The 19,830-nt window shown below is 37.6% G+C and overlaps 1 protein-coding gene across 2 annotated transcripts; it reads right to left on the reverse strand.

Annotated features, from left to right (window-relative positions):
- Positions 1-468: 468 nt before the first annotated feature.
- On the reverse strand, positions 469-19,605 carry paxip1 (PAX interacting (with transcription-activation domain) protein 1). 2 transcript variants are annotated; one of them, XM_058761214.1, is made up of 21 exons: positions 19,406-19,605; positions 18,613-18,747; positions 18,417-18,460; positions 18,204-18,267; positions 17,982-18,092; positions 15,225-15,857; positions 10,938-11,862; positions 10,667-10,761; positions 7,437-7,529; positions 7,133-7,270; positions 6,521-6,642; positions 5,958-6,142; positions 5,801-5,844; positions 5,570-5,637; positions 4,925-5,027; positions 4,443-4,611; positions 3,275-3,375; positions 2,367-2,501; positions 1,212-1,287; positions 992-1,056; positions 469-778 (listed from the first exon to the last, which is right to left on the reverse strand). In XM_058761214.1, exons 1-21 carry the CDS (start codon positions 19,484-19,486, stop codon positions 767-769), a joined length of 3,399 nt encoding a protein of 1,132 aa, XP_058617197.1. In that variant the 5' UTR covers positions 19,487-19,605; the 3' UTR covers positions 469-766. The 2 variants fall into 2 exon arrangements, with proteins under 2 accessions (XP_058617197.1, XP_058617190.1); XM_058761207.1 differs by having other exon boundaries at positions 469-1,056.
- Positions 19,606-19,830: the final 225 nt, after the last annotated feature.

Raw genomic sequence — 19,830 nt, forward strand, 5'->3', positions numbered from 1 at the left:
AAGCTCTGAGCAAACCACCTATTGTTTCCCCTGTTGCATTTCTGGCACATGACCTTGGCTGGGTAAGTTTTAATTTATCCCATTTTAGAGGGCATTACTGCCAGCTCCACTCCACAACCCAGCTCAGGAGCCATGGGATCACCCCAGGCGAACTGTCTGACAGCACACAATTGCCTTCCACCGGTAAGTACTCTAACACTTCATTAGCATTTAATTGAATTTTGTCTATCAGGAATAATGCTTTTAAGAGAAGAATGCCTCAATGAGAACAGAGTACCCTGTGTACTCCCAAAAGCATCGGTGAGACGACATGATTGTGTAAATACGTTTTGCGAACTGCCAAAAGTGGTTGTATTTTAGTGCATAAAAGCTCTGTCATTGAGGAAAACATTATTTCTTCTAGACCTGACGTTTATGAATACTGCTCCGTGTCTCCAGATCAAGAATCAAATCAGACAGACAGATGCATTATTTAAAACACAATCAAATTCAGATTTTATTCCAAAACCATAAAAGGGGCAAACATTTATCACAGTAAAAACATAGTTTTGCCTTCATTTAAACAACCATTACAAATAACAGTAATTTATTTAAATTCACTGTTACTTTGTTTACAAAACTGGTAACAAATTATTTATTAAATCAAGTAATAAAATACAAACATTGAAATATAACATGACTGTACACTAAAATTTAATAAGTAACCTTTAGCGTTGATCCAGAACAGGGCACCAGCAGACATAATATTCGTGTCCTTACAAGGACATCATGTGAATTTATATGTGAGATTGTTAAGGAGCATAATAAACCATACATAAATACATTCAAATTTATTACAAAAAAGCTGAAAATGTGTAACAACATGCTGTCATATGAACGAGCTTAATTACACACAACAGTTCTTGGTTCATTTCACTTGGATGTCGATTCAGAAATCATTCAAAAGCGATTGTTTCATGTGTCTGTTAAATCTTGCATGCATTTCAAAAGGATATGATTCATAATCCAAGGTCTGAGTCAACACCCCCGTCAATATGAGCTCAGCAGTGTAAACATCTGAAATGAAGACATCATCAAAAAATCATTAGATTGTGCTTGACGGCTGATTGAAATGTGTACGTTACATTTTCCTACTACAGTGGTTTTATATTATACAGTGAGAAATGTAAATGTTGAGATGGGAACTGGGCCTGAAGGATATGCCCTCTTACCAATGTTCTTCAGGAAGTACTCTCGACACAGATGGGAGTCATTTTCACAGGTTATTAAAATGATCTCCGGTAAATTCTAAAACAAACATGAATGACACAAGAGTGTCAGTTATTATTACAAAGACAGACACCAACAGAACAAACTGTTATTTTAAATCAGCTCTTACATGTACTTCACAGCATGTCCAGCCCATAGTTAAGTAACACCTTATAAATAATAATTATTGCATCTACTAAATTATACATTTTTTAAATGTTTTTGAAAGAAGTCTCTTTTAAAAAACAGTTTTAATTCATTTAAATTAATTTCAAATAATGATTTGGTGCTCAAGAAACATGTTATTATTATTATCATCAATGTTGTTGAAAGCAGTTGTGCTGCTTAATATTTCTGTGGAAACTGTGACACTTTTTTTTTTTTCAGTATTCTTTGATGAATATTTACTTACAATAGAACTTTTTTTATAACATTACAAATATAATGTGTCCTTGCCAAATAAAATAATTACAATTACTTTTTTTTTATTAAATTGCTTTTATTTTGTGCACATATATTTATATTATATATCATACTTTTTTATTTTTTTATGGCAGCCTTTGTGCTAAAGCATTGTTTGGCCACTAGTGCATTTATCATTAATGATTCTTGACTGCTTAAATGCCATCAGCTTGAGTTATTGACCAACATGATGCTTACTATTTTTACAGGATTCTTTGATGAATAGAAAACTAAAAAAAAAACAGCATTTATTTGAAATTATGTATTTATTGTCACTATGTAATTATTAATGGGTTTAACTATCACTTTTGATCAATTTATTGTGTCCTTGCAGAAAAGTATAAATTTTTTAAAAGCAAAATTTTACCGCCTCCAAACTTTTGAACTACAGTGTATATTCAGTATTATGTTACGAGGCAATAAATAAAGTGTAATGCATCCTTGTTTATCTACTAGTATAACTCCCCTTTAAATGGTAATTTGAATTCACATTGTGACTCCAATCACCAAACAAAACAAAAAGAGCACAAAATAAAAAGAACAGCTGTGTTGGCGGTAAACAGGTGTTCATTAAGTAAGCGAATCGACTCTGACTCAGCATCCTCATCAATACAACAGCCCCACACGCCTCTGTATTGGGGATCTGATTAGGGTACCTTGTTTTGCTTGTGCTCCATGATCTTGCGGTAGGAGGGCTGCTTGGACAGCACTTTCCCTCCGGCACTCTCCACTATAACTTTCATTGTGCTGAGGCTCGGACAGATTCCTGGAGTTATATAGAAATACTTCCCCTGTAAAACAAGAAAGAGACAACTGAACACATGCTTCCTTGTGATATCCAATTAGGCCACATCTCAGTGCAGAGATACATAGTTGTTTGGCCTATGTGCTGCAGAGTCACATAAACAAGTCTACTTGAGTGGAAGTACACACATTAAAGTGGCGAAGTGATAGAGTGGATGGACTCTAATGGCACATTTCCACTGCGTGGTACGACTTGGCACGGCTCAGTACGGCTCAGTTTGCACTTCCACTGCAGTTTAGTACCGCTTTAGAGTGGGTGGGATTATTCACATGTATAGTTGCGCCGCCTCTACTGCCGTGACTCCTGAAAAACTTTTTCATTCCGCGTCGCTCCATCAAGCTCTCCCTGGATCCGCTCCTCGGCTCTCAACAAGAGGAACGTCTGTACTTCCTCAACAGACAACGAAACAGCCATTTTTTGGCTGTTAAAAAAAGGTGCGCTCATTCAAAACAGTTGCGTTCGATCCTTCGCTGGCTGTGCTGATTTAAATCTAGCGGGTCTGTTGTGCCTTGTGTCGCAAGTTCAATGATGCAGGTAGTGATGATTTTCTCCGGCCAATCAGCGATCAGCAGAGTTTACACGTCACGTTTTGGTAATGGTACGGTTAGCTTGGAACCTCAACCGAGGTGGTACTGAAAAAAGTACCAGATACCAGATACTGTACCCAGTGGAAACCCCCCCCAAATGTGAACTGTACCGAACCATACCGTGCCGTACCATGCAGTGGAAAAGCGCCATAAATATCCCAAAGCTCCTAACCTTGAAGAGCGGAGCCCCATGAGCTCTCTTCAGTGACTCCTCCAGACTGAAACAAAACAGCACCTCTGCCTCTGCATCTCGCAGCATGTAGCTCTGCTCATCTGCAAACACAAAGAGGAACAAATCGAATTAGCATTATGGATGCACATTACAGCTGTATCTACTGACTGATATAATGTTCTCAAAGGGATACTTAATCATGTTGTTTCAAACCTGTATGACTTTCTCTTGCACAACATGTTGCAGAAAATGCAGAAAAATGTTGGTAACAAGACAGTTTTGATGACCAATGACTTCGAAACTTATGGAGAAAATCTCAAAATATCTTCTTTAATGTTCCATAGAAGAAAGTCATACAGGTTTGGAGCGACATGGGAGTAAATTAAACTTTCATCTTTGGGTGACATATACCTTTAAATTACAGCCACTGGTGTGATTGGAACATTACTCGAAGCAGATCATATCATGCCCTATTTTGCCCCATTTGTTGTAAATTAGTTGTAACGTTCTAGATCAGAGTTTATGGAACACTAAAAGACTGATTTCAAATTTAGAACTTTTGGGAAAAAATTGTTTTTAAAATACAAGGAGAAATAGACATGTTTTACACCAATTTGCACAGAATGGAAATAAGACAGAATAATTCCCACTTCCTCCTCTTACACTCTTTTGTGTTCTGCCAATTTCATTCCATGTTGTCGGCTGTTTTCTTGCTCATTGGGACAGTGCTCCACCCTGACAAGTGGTCAAATTTCAAACCAGTTTGAAATATTCAAAATCATTTCAAACCTGTCAGAAAAATTTTAAACAAACCTAAAATATTTCAGGGTGACAGGTTGGTCCTCTTGTGACAAGTGTGAGCTTGGCATTGGTGTCAAAAAATTGGCAGCACCAATGAAAATTTCCACACCAGCACATTCCTAATAGGTATAGAAATGACTTAACGCCCAAGTCGGAGGTGGGTTGAGATTGCTTGTCCATTTCTATGGAAACTGCTTGTGAACTCAAAAACCAACTATATTCCAATCCATTTTTCATTACGTAACATTAATATTTAATTTTTTAATCTCAAAACATTTCTTGCTGGAATATGAAGCAAGGCTCCTCAGAGCATCCACAAATCAGTAATAATCGATTGAAACATAAATTAGACTCCACATTGACTCACCCACAAATTTCTGGCTTTTCCAGCTTTCCTCCAGCCATTCTGGTGTGACTATGTGCTTGACTACAGATACGGCAGTGAGGAACTTCACAGTTCTTGTCACTTTGTTAGCAACCAGATGAGTGCACTTCTGAGCGCTGTCAGCCACTTCCCCTCCAAGATCATACAATTTCTGCAGCCAAGGAGGAGAGAGAAAGAGAGATGATAAAAAGATGCAGGGAAGGGCGAGCAGAACACCATGAGGGTTACTTACTGAAGTGCATCTGAATGGAGCAATATATTTCTCAGTGCTCTCAAACAGTTCAGAGGAAATGAGCTCATGACCATTTTACAAACATGTTCATTTTTTTCAGAGCTATCCAGCAGCCTTGAGAGCTGCCAGCTAGACACAATGCGACTGGAGACATTTTATTACTTCTTAAAACTATGTCAGTGTCATTATTTTTTTTGTACTGCTTACAAAAAGTGTGCATGTGTTTAGTTACCTTTATGTATTGCTGTGCCTGCAGAGGTTCAAAGCCTGTGAAAAACACACAAGGTGTGGACTCCGGTGGAAGCTTTTTAGTAGGTGTTGGCAACTCTTCTAACCTGCAAAAGAAGAGAGAGCGTTATTTGTTCAGCATTCAGCCTGGAAAGTTCTCCATATTTTTTTGATTGTACTTAATAACACTATTTTAACCATTTAAGCCTAAAGTATGCATAAATTAGCATATGTGCACGAAGCAAATTTTATCATCACCAGAGCATGCGCAAACAGGTTTCTCTAACTGCGTATGCCCTGTACACTCAGCTCACACATGCGCCTTAAATGTTTTATGCAATTTCTATGTCCACTATTGTGTATATATGGCAATATATGCTTGTATGTCCTCCAGGAGATTTTAATTTTCCTGCCAGGCTGATGCTGAAAATAAGAACTTGTTCATAAGGGACTTGCCTGGTTAAATAAAGGTTAATAAATAAAGGTTAATAATAATTAGTCTCACAGTCAAAATAATTTGGACATTATAGAAACATTGAGAGATACAACAGAAAATTATGGGAAAAACTGGATCTGGAAACGGCACAATCTGGATTCTACCATACAGCTCTACCTACAGTTCCAACAATCTTTCACTGTTTAAACTCACTTGGGCCTCTTGTTGGGCGGCTGCGAGCCGACATCAGCCTGTTTCTGTTTCAGCTGCAGACGTAAGCTCTGTGTGAGGCGACAACAAAAAAGATGACTGTGAGTCTCAACACATACACCTCTGCCCAGACATGCTGTTACATGTGTATCCGCTGAGGACTTTCACTGCAAGGCTCAAGCATCACAAATGAGAGCAAGCAATCAGAGTGTGTCCGTGCGAGAGCCCACTCACCGCCAACGCCTCCGGTGAGATCTTCACAGGAATACGCCAAGCACCTGACCGCAAAAATGAGAGCATGTTATGTTCTACCTCCTCAATAGCTTGGAAATCTGGCAGCTATAGCATCGCAATAACTCAAAATTACATTGCTGTTTGGAATAAAGCTTACTCAGAAGGTTGTGCACAAGATGAGGGTTGGGTGCCAGCGGTTCAGGCAAATTAAACTGGGAGTATCTGCTGTGCTGGATTTGCCGCACATTTTCAAAGTGCCCCAGTAGGATGTCGCACAGCCATTGGGCGTTCACACATGGGATCCTCCACTCCTTTGCCTTCTCGTATTTCAGCCCACTCGGTCTGATTCCATTGAAAGAGGGGGCATTGCATATATAAATAATAAGACTGAGCTTTCAGCAAGATATGAAACAATTAATGCGATTTGTCGTTTTTTAATATATTTGCTCAATTGTTACAGTAAAAACTTTAATAATTGCCTTATAAGAGAATTCAAAATTAAACCGTCTTGGGAGAAGCATTGTTTAAAAAAAATAAAGAAAGAAAAGTACTGATATTAACCACTGAAAGAAAAACAACAGTTTACTATACTTCTATAAACTGTCATAGTGAGAAAAAAAAACTCTAGATTTACTACAGAAAGAAACAGGGAAGGCAAAAAATCTCCAGAAGTGAACCAGTTGAAAAATGGCAACAACTGGAGACTACACTGGTTCTTACTCTTTACAGATGAGTACAGTGTTGCTACGACAAAGATAGCCTGTGTATCGGGCTCCTGCTAGATAGGCCATGAGCTTCAAATCATCACGATCACTGTCCACGAATCCAGTCACAGAAATGATCTGTTACAACAAAAAGTAAACACAATATCAGATAATGACACTAAAGTCCATGTATACACCGCTCAAATGTACTGTATGATAAACTGAATAACAGCACATGATTGGGTATTGGCACTTATTTCCAGATTGAATTTAACTCAGTGTTTGTATTAATTCAATACCAAGAAGTATAGTTCACACACTAAAATGTGTGAACATTTATGTCTTAGATGTAAATTTTATTATAATTATCAATAATACTATTATTTAAAATAATGTAATTCTTTAAAATCGGGTAATTTTTATTGTTTTTAAAAAAAGAAGAAAATATTAAGATTAATTAAAAATCATGTCCTGATTTTAAATAATCATAATCTTTTAAGAGTTTTCATTTCATTTCAACAACAGCAATAATAACAATTTCCACTCATCCTATGACAAGCAGGAATAGATTAAAAAATAAAAATCAATTCTGTTCTACATCCACTGAACAGAAAGGACTGGTTCTTACATGCTGTGAGCAGGGCTTGGCCCCTGGAGGGAAGCTGAAAGGAAGATGAAGGGTCCTGTGAGGGGGAACCATCCTCTTCTTCTTGAGAACAGTGTTAAGCCAGTGAGCTGTCACACAACGTTTTCCCTCTTTCAGAGCCTGGCACAGGAAAAACAGTTTAATAACAGATCATTAGTAAATGTCACGACAGAGTAGCCTAAAAAAAGCAGATGTTTTCCCACCAATTAAACCACTATGCATTTGAACAGACGGTAAAGATAATGTATAATGTATGCTTCTTTTCAAAACAAGCTTTTATGTTTACCTGGAAATAGGTATTGCTGGCTTGACTCTCACAAAGTAAATGAGTGCAACGGCTGAGAGCAGAGTCCACAGTCCCTCCATTTGCCTGAATGATCTGTGTGCAAAATAACAAGGTCTTATTTGCATTCTGCCAGAAAAAAGGGATGTTCAAGAGAGAGGTGAATTTAAAGAGCTAAAATACTATTTCATAACGTGATTTGGGATGTTCATTTTGATTATTTTTCCTAACCGACAACTGACGCTCATTAACCGATTATTAACCGTTAACCGACAAGATTATTTTAAATTAGAATTGAATTAAATTAGAAAGGATAAGTGTCTGTGACCCGTTAAAAATACTAACATGGTAACACTTTACAATAAGGTTCATTAGTTAACATTAGTTAACATGAACTAAGAAAGAACAATAATCAGTTTAAAGTTCAAATTATTTTCGACGGTCGCTTTGTCGCATCCGGCGCAGACACGGTGTGTCAGCATAGTTTGTCAGTACAGTCAGTAATGTAGCAGATTGAAAAGTTAGTATCTTTCTGCAGTCCAATGATTTAACGCTACGTTGTCACCTAATTGGAGAGACTCAATGCTATAAAGTAAATAAGCAATGTCCTCGTCTTTCACTTTCACAATGAGCTTATCAAACTCATTTGCTACATTAGTAGGGCCCTGCGATGTGGAAAACGCAGATGGAATCGTGAAATCCAGTCATAACGACGGAATTTACTGTATAACACGAAATTTCATAGAATTTGTCATATTTTTGATGAATAAATAAATAAACAGGTCAGTACACTTAAATTAAATCGCAACATAGACTAGTGTCTGTGAATATTAAACTGAAAAAAGACTATTTAAATACGAATGCTCATGTTCTGCATGTTCATTTGATTACCAGAAAATACACAACACAGAATTTGTGAAAAAATATTATTCATTATTATTATTTATTCATTTTAGATGTTTACATTTGGAAAAGCTGTGCTTCCTGCATAAACCTGCCCCTGTTGGTTTGGCAGTAGCTTGCTTGCCCTACACAGTTACTTTGTATATTTTCTCAATTCAAGTTATATATGTTTTGTTCTATTTGTGTTTAAGTTATTAATAATAAGTCACTTTGAATAATAAAGTTTATTGTTAAATTGTTAAATACCCTGCCTCCATTACATAGGCCTATGTTTGTCACATCATTATGAGTGTTTGATCACCACATTTGAGTTATCATTGCAAAAAATGTGTTTATGTATATATAGTCTGTTTTAGGGATGCACCGATACCACTTTTTCCTGTACTCGCCCGATACCGATACTTTTATTTTGGGTACTTGTTGATACCGAGTACCGATACCAATATTTTCACTGCATTTGTAAATTTTTTCAATATTGGGTACAGAAACCAAAAGAGTATGTATAATGTTTGTTGGTTAACTTAATTTATCAAATAGATACAGTCAAACCAAAATTTATTCAGACACCTTCAACATTTCTCACGTTATCACAGTTTATTCGCTATAGTTTATGGTAGTAAAATATGACAAGAACTCAGAGTTAAACTGTGTCAGAACAAATTCAGCTCGATAATATCAGATAACTTTGATAGAAAGGTATGTGATGGATTACAATCAACCAAAATTATTCAGAAAGCTGTTAGTATGACAATATTTACACAACTATCAATACTTTGTCAGGCAACCCTTAGCCTTAATGACAGCCTGTAGTCTCCTGGGCATGCTGTCAACCAGGTTCATGCAAACCTGAACTTCAGTTTTTTTCCCAGACTCGGTCTGAATAATTTTTGGTTCCAAATTTGTATCAATTTTATTGGAAGTCCACTGTATGAAGAATTTATGGATATAATATGGTCACAGTTTACTTTATTTTGCTATCCTCACTTACATAAATTAACTATAGTGTCCTGCACCCACTAGTAAAAAATATCAAAAATTATATTTGGTCTCTGAATAATTTTTGGTTTGACTGTATATCCTTCGGTTATTTTCACACTTAATTATGCACATTAAAATGTATTTTACAAGTTTTTGTTACTTTCACTGTTCTTTTTTTTTTTTTTTGCTCTATGGTACATCATCTTTAATTCAATTGCATTAGAGCTGCTAAAATCACGCGTTTTGCTGTAATAATGCAGGGAACCACTCGTTATAAATCTCCTAACTGTGATATTTTCAGAAATAGAAGTCGCGTTTTTCTTTGCTTTTCTTTCTAATGCAGAAACACTCATGAAGCAAGCAAAACATGCACAACACGCGCACGTATTTGTACTGGTGCAGAATGAGAGGGACAGTACAGCCTAGCGCATTTCACACAGGCTGCTAGTTTCACTTTCGCCAGAAAGTCGTGTATGCTTAAGGTTGATAATAAATAATTTATTTTATAGTGAACGCCCCTATAAATTGTCTTATATTTACGATTCAGTTTTAATCCAAGTGATCCATGCTATGTGAGCGAACATCAATAAAGATCACAGAAGTGCGCGCGCTCTATCTCTCCCTCCTCCCTCCCTCCCTCCCATTAAGTAACTTGTGCATTGTTTTGCTTACTTGTTTTTGACACATCCGACCGAACTACAAACGTTCCAGTGATGTCTGTGAGAAAAGTATATTCACTCGACAAGCTCGCGCATCTGCGCCGGAGCCCGCTCAATCCACTCAGCGCTTTGCTTTTCAGTTCGCGCACATTAGCTATAAAGGCATTAATACCGAATGTTTAACATTATTCATTGCATACATCTGCTTCTTAGACATCCTTAATCTCTTATAACTCCATTCTGCTGCATGTTGTCCTGTTTCTTTGTCTGAATATGGCATTTGTCACATGCTGTGAGGTATCGGCGCTTGGTATCGGGGCATTTTAACGAGTACGAGTACAGGAGCTCAGTATTGGGCCCAATACCCGATACCAGTATCGGTGCATCCCTAGTCTGTTTATATATATATATATATATATATATATTGTATTCTATATATATATAGTACCAGTCAAAAGTTTGGACACACGAATGGAAAGTGTGTCCAAACTTTTGTCTATACTGTACTATAATATAGCCTACACATAAAGAATATTGGCCGATATATCGATATCGGTCTTTTTACTCCCTAATATCAGTATCGGCCCCATATCGGTCGGGCTCTAGTCTTAAAGTACAAATATGAAAAAAAAAAAAAAACATATTTTGGAGTGACTAATTCAGTATTGTCTGAGGAGCGGTGGAGTCACTTACCCTTTTCCATGTGGCCAGTAACTGTTTATCAGCCATCTGTTCTGGATAGTCTGCAATTGCAAAGATACAGCCAACCAGGAATCCCTCTTCAGGGACTGAAAATAAAATGCATGATGTTAAATTCCCCTGCCATATTGTCAATCCATTCAGTAGAAATCACTGTTCCAGTTAGCTAAAATGTGAGACTCCACATACATCTCAATAACAAAGACAAACTATTTCAATTGTGTGCTCCTGTAGGTTATCGCAAAGCAACAGCCGCTGCACTTACTGTCTTGGCCAGGCTCGTGCCCAAACAGTTGGTGTAACTGTGCAGGCATCACTGGAGGTTGAAGCATGGTCTGGGTCTGATGTGGAGTAACCTGCTGGTTCTGATGTTGTAGAGACTGCTGGTTCTGCAGATGCTGCTGTTGCATTTGCTGCTGTTGTTGCAGCTGTTGCATGTGTTGCTGTTGGAGTTGCTGTTGTAAGAAATGTTGTTGCTGCTGCAAATGCTGTTGGTGCATCTGCTGCTGGTTTTGCTGCTGCTGCTGCTGTTGTTGTTGTTGTTGCTGTTGTTGTTGTTGTTGCTGCTGCTGCTGTTGTTGTTGTTGTTGTTGCAACTGCAACTGGAGCCTATGCTGCTGTTGTAACTGCTGCTGTTGTAACTGCTGTAACTGTTGCTGCAATGCTTGTTGCTGCTGCAAGGGTGGCCTTGGGAGCTGCTGTGGTCGCATTTGTTGCTGTGGGAATGTATGTTGTTGTTGTTGTTGTTGTTGTTGTTGCTGCTGTTGTTGTTGTTGTTGTGCATACATCTGTTGATGCATCTGCTGCTGTAAGAACTGATGGGACTGCTGAGGCATTTGAGGGAAGCCTTGCTGCGGTGGCTGCGGTGGCTGCGGTGGCTGCGGCGGCTGCGGCGGCTGCTGCTGTTGCTGTTGCTGTTGCTGCGGTTGCTGCTGCTGCTGATGGTGGTGCATCTGCATGACCTGGGGTAGCATCATAGGATGGTGTTGTGCCATCTGTTGCGGGTGCTGCTGTTGCTGTTGTGGTAGCTGATGTGACTGTTGCTGCTGTATTAACTGCTGTGCTTCAGGTGGTAGTTGCTGCTGGGTCTTAACTGAATTAAACAGAAGCTGGTTGGGAACACCAGGCTGGCCTTGATTTCCCAGGTGCTCCACCACACCTTTAGAGGAGGCTGAAAGACTCTGGAGGATCTGAAATTACAGAGTTAAAAAAATAAATAAATAAATTACAATTCAGTTTTGCCATCACAGGAATAAACTACATTTTAAAATATATTAAAACATAAAAAAGGTTACTTTAAACTGTAATAATATTTCACAATATTATTGTCTTTAACTGTATTTCTGAACAAATAAATGAAACTTCAAAAATGTATTTCAAATATTTTAAAAAATTACCCAAACTTTTGAACAGTAGAGTGCATACCAGAACATGTTACAACTAGCCATAGAACAAGTCCTAATAAATAAATTAATAAGTAATAAACTGATAAACTGAGGAGAATTTCTACTTCTATGTAAACTAAATTCTAGTATTGTCAAAAGTACCATACCATACAAGTACACGATACCATTAGGTACCGCTAAGATTTGAGCGCTGTTGAGCAGATTCTTACACAGCGCTGATTGGTCATTGTGTTCAACAGATATGACTGTGATTGGATTTTTGTTTGCATAATCACTAACAATAACTTTACCAATGATGTTCGGATTTTAAATGACAACTTGACTGACAACAGTTTAATAGCATGTTCAAATATCTAATGTAAATGTTCAAATAAAGCTTTGAAAAAGTTTCATAAAAAGGTAAACCTCACATTTCAGCCTTTAAATAAAGAAAAGGGTTAAGTCAAAATGATAATTAATAAATGATTATGTGTGACCATGGACCACAAAACCAGTCATAAGGGTCAATTGTTTGTTAGGATAGGACAATCTGGAATCTGAGGGTGCAAAAAAATCCAAATATTGAGAAAATCGCCTTTAAAGTTGTCCAAATGAAGTTCTTAGCAATGCATATTACTAATCAAAAATTAAGTTTTGATATATTTATATTATATGTAGGAAATTTACAAAATATCTTCATGGAACATGATCTTTACTTAATGTCCTAATGATTTATGGCATAAAATAAAAATCAAATCATTTTGACCCATACAATGTATTTTTGGCTATTGCTACAAATACACCTCAGCGACTTAAGACTGGTTTTGTGGTCCAGGGTCATATACAGGTGCTGGTCATATAATTAGAATATCATCAAAAAGTTGATTTATTTCACTAATTCCATTCAAAAAGTGAAACTTGTATATTATATTCATTCATTACACACAGACTGATATTTCAAATGCTTATTTCTTTTAATTTTGATGATTAGAGCTTACAGCTCATGAAAGTCAAAAATCAGTATCTCAAAATATTAGAATATTTACATTTGAGTTTGAATAAATGACCATCCCTACAGTATAAATTCTGGGTATCTCTTGTTCTTTGAAACCACAATAATGGGGAAGACTGCTGACTTGGCAATGATCCAGAAGACGAACATTGACACCCTCCACAAAGAGGGTAAGTCACAGAAGGTCATTACTGAAAGGTGTGGCTGTTTACAGAGTGCTGTATCAAAGCATATTAAATGCAAAGTTGACTGGAAGGAAGAATTTGGGTAGGAAAAGGTGCACAAGCAACAGGGATGACCGCAAGCTTGAGAATACAGTCAAGCAAAGCCGATTCAAACACTTGGGAGAGCTTCACAAGGAGTGGACTCAAGAGTGCATCAAGAGTCACCACGCTCAGACGTCTTCAGGAAAAGGGCTACCAAGCCACTTCTGAACCAGAGACAAAGTCAGAAGCATCTTAACTGGGCTGTGGAGAAAAAGAACTGGACTGTTGCTCAGTGGTCCAAAGTCCTCTTTTCAGATGAAAGTAAATTTTACATTTCATTTGGAAATCAAGGTCCCAGAGTCTGAAGGAAGAGTGGAGAGGCACAGAATCCATGTTGCTTGAAGTCCAGTGTGAAGTTTCCACAGTCAGTGATGATTTGGGCTGCCATGTCATCTGCTGGTGTTGGTCCACTGTGTTTTCTGAAGTCCACAGTCAACGCAGCCATCTACCAGGAAATTTTAGAGCACTTCATGCTTCCTTCTGTTGACAAGCTTTATGGAGATGCTGATTTCATTTTCCAGCAGGACTTGGCACCTGCCCACACTGCCAAAGGTACCAAAAGCTGGTTCAATGACCATAGTGTTACTGTGCTTGATGGGCCAGCAAACTCGCCTGACCTGAACCCCATAGAGAATCTATGGGGTATTGTCAAGAGAAAGATGAGAGACACCAGACCCAACAATGCAGATGAGCTGAAGGCCACTATCAGAGCAACCTGGGCTCTCATAACACCTGAGCAGTGCCACAGACTGATCGACTCCATGCCACGCCGCATTGCTGCAGTAATTCAGGCAAAAGGAGCCCCAACTAAGTATTGGGTGCTGTACATGCTCATACTTTTCATTTTCGTACTTTTCAGTTGGCCAAGATTTCTAAAAATCCTTTCTTTGTATTGGTCTTAAGTAATATTCTAATATTTTGAGATAATGATTTTTGACTTTCATGAGCTGTAAGCTCTAATCATCAAAATTAAAAGAAATAAACATTTGAAATATATCAGTCTGTGTGTAATGAATGAATATAATATACAAGTTTCACTTTTTGAATGGAATTAGTGAAATAAATCAACTTTTTGATGATATTCTAATTATATGACCAGCACCTGTATGTATTGTATCTGCTCCATAAATAATTCTAGATAACTTATCTGAATTGTTTAAACGTGTACAATCCACATAAGCTTGTTTTTCATCAACCGGTCAAAATTTAGGCTACAGCAGGTCCGTTTTTGGACAGACAGAAACTGCACACAGGCTGAATGTAAATATAAGTCTCTGTAAATCCACTCACTGACAGCAGGAGGCACTTTATATGGAAAAGCTGAATTACAGCCGTTTCCCGTAAACTCCGTAGACAAAGCAGTATTGCGATTAAGAACACTTCCTGTAGGTATTACATGGAGCAAAGATGAAAAAATGCCATCGAATCATTTCGGAAGACAGTCAGAACCTTCAGAGGTAGTCATATAATTAATTCATTCATATATTAATTTGTATAATTCCCTCAGCACTCTTTTAAAACCTCCCTGCTTTTCGCCCTATTTTCACTCAAAACGAAACTACTCCGCGTGCGGTGCGCACATGAGACTGTTACTTAAAATTGTGCTTTATGCTGGACAGTTTTTATTTATCGTGAGTTGTTCAAATCGCGGTAATCGAATACGGTTTTAATGATAATTAAAATATGAAACGGTAAAACTAACCGTGGGGAATTTTATCATGATTTATCGTCAAACTGGTAATCGTTACATCCCTACAGTGTTGTGTAAGAATCTGCTCAACAGCACTCAAATCTTAGCAGGAAATGGATGTTTTTAAAATTTCAGTACTAAACAGTATCGTGGTCGGTACTTTTGACAACACTACTACATTCAAAACCAAACTTCTTACATGTGCCACATTGGAGGGTCGCGAGGCCTGTTGCGTGTCTGTGTTGTTAGTAATGTTCCTCAGAGTCCTAGCAGCTGGATTCCAACCACCCATGGCATCGGATCTCTCCACCCCTAGAGGCACACCTCCACCTGCGCCGACCAGCCGAGCATCTGGTGGCCCAAAGCCTCCAGGTACAGGTGGGACATTTGCACAGAGGTTGATCAAACCAGTTTCTTTGCCAGGTTGTAGTCGACGCTTGGCGGGACCAGGCTGTGGCACCTCAGCTGGGGTCCAGTTCAGGTTACGGTCCTCCTTCTCTGGGGACGAGTCATCAGAGTCATCGAACATCAACTCTGATTTGCGCTCATGTTTCGATGAGGGTGAACGACTAGGCCTGCCTACTGGGGAAGCATCACGGGATGACGTAGGGCTGGACCGCCGGCTGTGAGGTGAGCGTCTGTCACTGTAGCTGCCTTCAGAACGTGAGCTCCTTTCATACTCGCTGCCTTCCTCTTCTGGTACCTCATATACTGTAAGACGTGGGTGATACAGAGTCTCATCCTTCCTGTTCTTTTCTTTTACAGAGTCCAAAATCCATTCCGGAGTCACTATTTTAATGTTGCTATGTCGCAAAGCACATTCATACTTGGCCTGGAAAAGAAAGAAAAACCCACATTAGAAACAAATTGCACTAATCAAATCTAAACAACACTAAACAAAAACTGCAATATTGCCCAGTGCGATTATCAGATCACAAAGGTTGCAATTTAATTAAATAAATTATATGCACTGTGGTTCACAGAAAAATGCTGCTCCAGATGAAATCATTTCTGCATGTGCAGCAAGTTTGGGTTGCTTATAATGTGCACTTGGGAACACAAAATTCACCAACCATCTTTCCAAACTTGTAAAGAGAAGCTCTTATAAATTGACTGTTGTCAACAAAAGACACATGCTGTTTTCTGCCAAAATAAAAATACAATAGTTATACTGTAAAATGAAATTATTATGTGTTCAATTTTATTTTACAGTGAAACATTAAAAAAGTAATATTACTAGTGCTGTCGAAATTAGCGCGTTAACGCAGGCGATTAATTTTTTCAGTTTAATGCGTTAAAAATATTTAACGCTGTTAACGCAGGGGCGGGGCTAGTGTTGGCCACCCAACTCACAACTGCTGCCTCGGTCTCTTTTTTCTTGCTAATTTAGTCTCAGAACATCTTCAGGAGCACATCAAACAGGAGACGTTTCAGACGCACACTCCACTTCACTCCAGCGCCAAGTGCGAGTCAAACGAGTGCAGAAACAGTACTGTACAGTGCCCAAAATAACCTATTAACCCAGCTGCTGTGATGTCTGTTCATCAAAGAACCAAAATAAAAAAAAAAAAGAAGAAATCAATAACTTTTATATTTTTAAGGATTCATCTATATTTAATTTAGAATTTAGTGTTTGACAACTTCATTCAATTACTGTATATTTCCTACTTACTGAAGGGCACAGGTAGCTAAATATGACATTGGTTATAATGGGTTTATGTGAAGATTGTTTAAAGTTCACTTATATTAAAAGTTATTTTTTAAAAGTCTAATAAATATTAAAATTGTTAGCTCTCAATTGTAATGTAATGTTGAATGGCTATTGTCAATGGTTAAATATTAGGAAAAAAATAAAAAATTTCATAGAGGCATCAGTAGAATTGGTGTCAGTGATATGGCCTTCAGTCATAAAAAAGATGCCATTAAACAAATATAAAAAATATATTGTCCTTATATTGTTTCTACATTAATTTGAAGATTAAATGTGAAATTATTGCAATATAAAAGTATATTTAAAAAGTTTAATGTTAAGTGGGATTAATTGCGATTAATTTCAGAAAAAACATGCAATTAATTAGTTCATTTTTTTAATCGATCCACAGCACTAAATATTACACATTTTGCTTAATATTAATACTATTTTAATTTTACTATTATTATATAATCATATAGCTATAAAAACATTGTGCAGACCAACAAACAAACAAAGCAAACCTGGAGCTTTTGTTATTAATAATAATAATAATTATTATTATTATTATTATCATCATTTAAATCACAAACAATTTTTATCTGAAACATTGAAGCCTTACATTACAGCATGAGAGTGATCAAATATTTTGTGTTTGACAGATACATTAATGCATGCTGAAAAATCCACAACTTCATCACTGATCACTGTAGTGGTTATATATTTTCATGATATTTGTTGAAGTAAAGAAGGGTTTTCTCAATATTATGAGTTAAATCAGAAAGGTTTCTGCGTGCTCACTAGATAAAACCAATTACATTTGTTTGGTTACTAAGAGTAGCCTATAAAAGGCAAGCTTTGAAAACCTGGACGGTTAAGATGGTGGGTTATAAAACTGACCCTTTTTTCAATACAGCACTCAGACCTCAAAAACAGACCCAATAAAATAAAGCCAGCAATCCAGTTCCATCCCTCAATTGATCCAATAGCAAACAACCCACAGACATAAACCAAGACTGAGTCTTCCAGATAGCAGCTGTTAAAGGCACTCTATTAGTCGTAAACTTTAACTGAGCCGCTGGATCTCACACTCCTCCCCCACTTTACTTTGGAGAGAGAGTGGAGCATAAGATTTTGCATTGATGTACCATGCCTTATTGTGCACCATGCATTCAGTATTAGTAAAAACACAACAGCCTAACCTGACTGACATCTAACTATCATTAGTAAAATTGATTATATGCATTAAAACAGACATGTGCTTACCCCCTTTGGTTCAGGCACAACTAGATGTGTGCACTTCTTGTTGAAGTGGAGCTGACAGTCTCCTCCATAGAATGTTACAAAGGCCCAAAGTGTGTTGAGATCCTCTGACAACTGTAAAGATGACAAGACTGGTAAATACTAAAATCAATCCTGCTGCCTGACAATGACAGATGACAATATGTAGATTTGATGGAATTGGCAGAATATGCAGGCGCAACTTACATGTGGCAGACAAGCTGTAACACCAAAGAACACTTGTCCTGACTCTGGGGAAAATCCTGTAACTCTGATTGATTACCAGTCAAGATAAATAAACATCTAAACAGCATGCTATTCATCTTTAACGAGTCATCAGTTGCAAAATTGCATTAAGTTGATGCATGACATGTCGTGTACAAAAACGGACTTTCAAACCCATTAATCATGGAAGGATACGGTAGCAGGTCTCCACATTTGACAGACAGGATCACCCAGCTCGGCTGAAACAGAAAGCATTGTGAATGTTCAACATTGCAGCACATTTCCAATAGTAACAGTAAGTGATCACATCTAATACAATCAGGAGATCAGTCTAAATTATTGCCTTTCAATATCATGTGTGTATAACCAGTGCAATATTATGTGCATTTACCTTCACAACAGGCAAGTCAAAGACCTCTCTGGATTCCCCGACCTCTGGATTGTCCCCATCTTCTGCTATAATATGGGTGGCGAGGGCATTGTATGACACTTCTTTTCCTTTTCCAGCTTTCAGAAGTTGCACAACCTATCAGCAAATGTCAGGAATTGATCATTACCATATCAGTCAAATAACAGTAAATTTACAAAAAATAAAACATTATCTGTTTGCTGCTAGATCTTAAATCGATGTACCAGGAACTATATACAAATCATGCAAGAATGTAATCTAAATATAAATGAAAACTACACAAATCCCAATAAGACATCGGAGAGCAAAGGTCCATAACGTAGCCAAAGGACACTATGATAAACAGAAAGGAGGGCTAACGTTACACATGCTAACGTTATTTCATTTATTCAACTTCCAATGTGAGATACAAGCTACCGTTGGCAAAAATTGTTTACACACACTTAAGGGGCAGGATCAGTCACATAGTCACAAATAAATCGCTAAAACAACTCAAAAATGATCCCAACGTGAGCAGTGTCGCATTGTTGTCGCTGACAATGGCTAACATACTGAAGACAGTTCTTTCGCTAACAGCAGATATAAGGAAGGGGGCGACATAAATAAATAAAGCCAATTGTATTTAAGAATAACATTAAATACAATTTGTCCATAGGCATTCTCTAGGTTTCACCATGTTATGAGAGTTGTTGTGGATTAGCCTTCATGCTAACACCAGTCAGTATGCAGTATTAGCCAAAAGGCTAAATGAATAGCCTATTACTGTTAAATGTACCTTCTGATCAATGTCTCCCACCACATAGAACTTCACGTCCTTGAAAAGCTCTTCCGGTACCTTTAAGTCGTCTTCCGACATTGTTTTGACTAATTTAATTAATTTTACAGCAGAAAGTAAGCATTATGTTGCTGTCAGATTAGCGTACAACCGGCCTCATAGGAAAAGGGTACAGAAGCGCCAAAGAGGATTCGGCGGGCTCCGGACCCTTACATGTCTTCCGTGGGGAGAGATCAATATCTTTAAGCAACTGCGCCTGGTAAAAACATAATATACAAGCATAACATTATAAATTATTTGATCAGACATAATTATTTTGTTTTTAATATCATGTTTGGACTTCAATTATGCCGTTTTATTAAACGAAATATGCTGCTTATTTCATAACACCCCTATAATTGTGCAATATGTCATTTGTGGGCGGA

Source organism: Onychostoma macrolepis, chromosome 02 (genome assembly GCF_012432095.1).
Source record: "Onychostoma macrolepis isolate SWU-2019 chromosome 02, ASM1243209v1, whole genome shotgun sequence".
NCBI classification, from domain to species: Eukaryota; Metazoa; Chordata; class Actinopteri; order Cypriniformes; family Cyprinidae; genus Onychostoma; species Onychostoma macrolepis.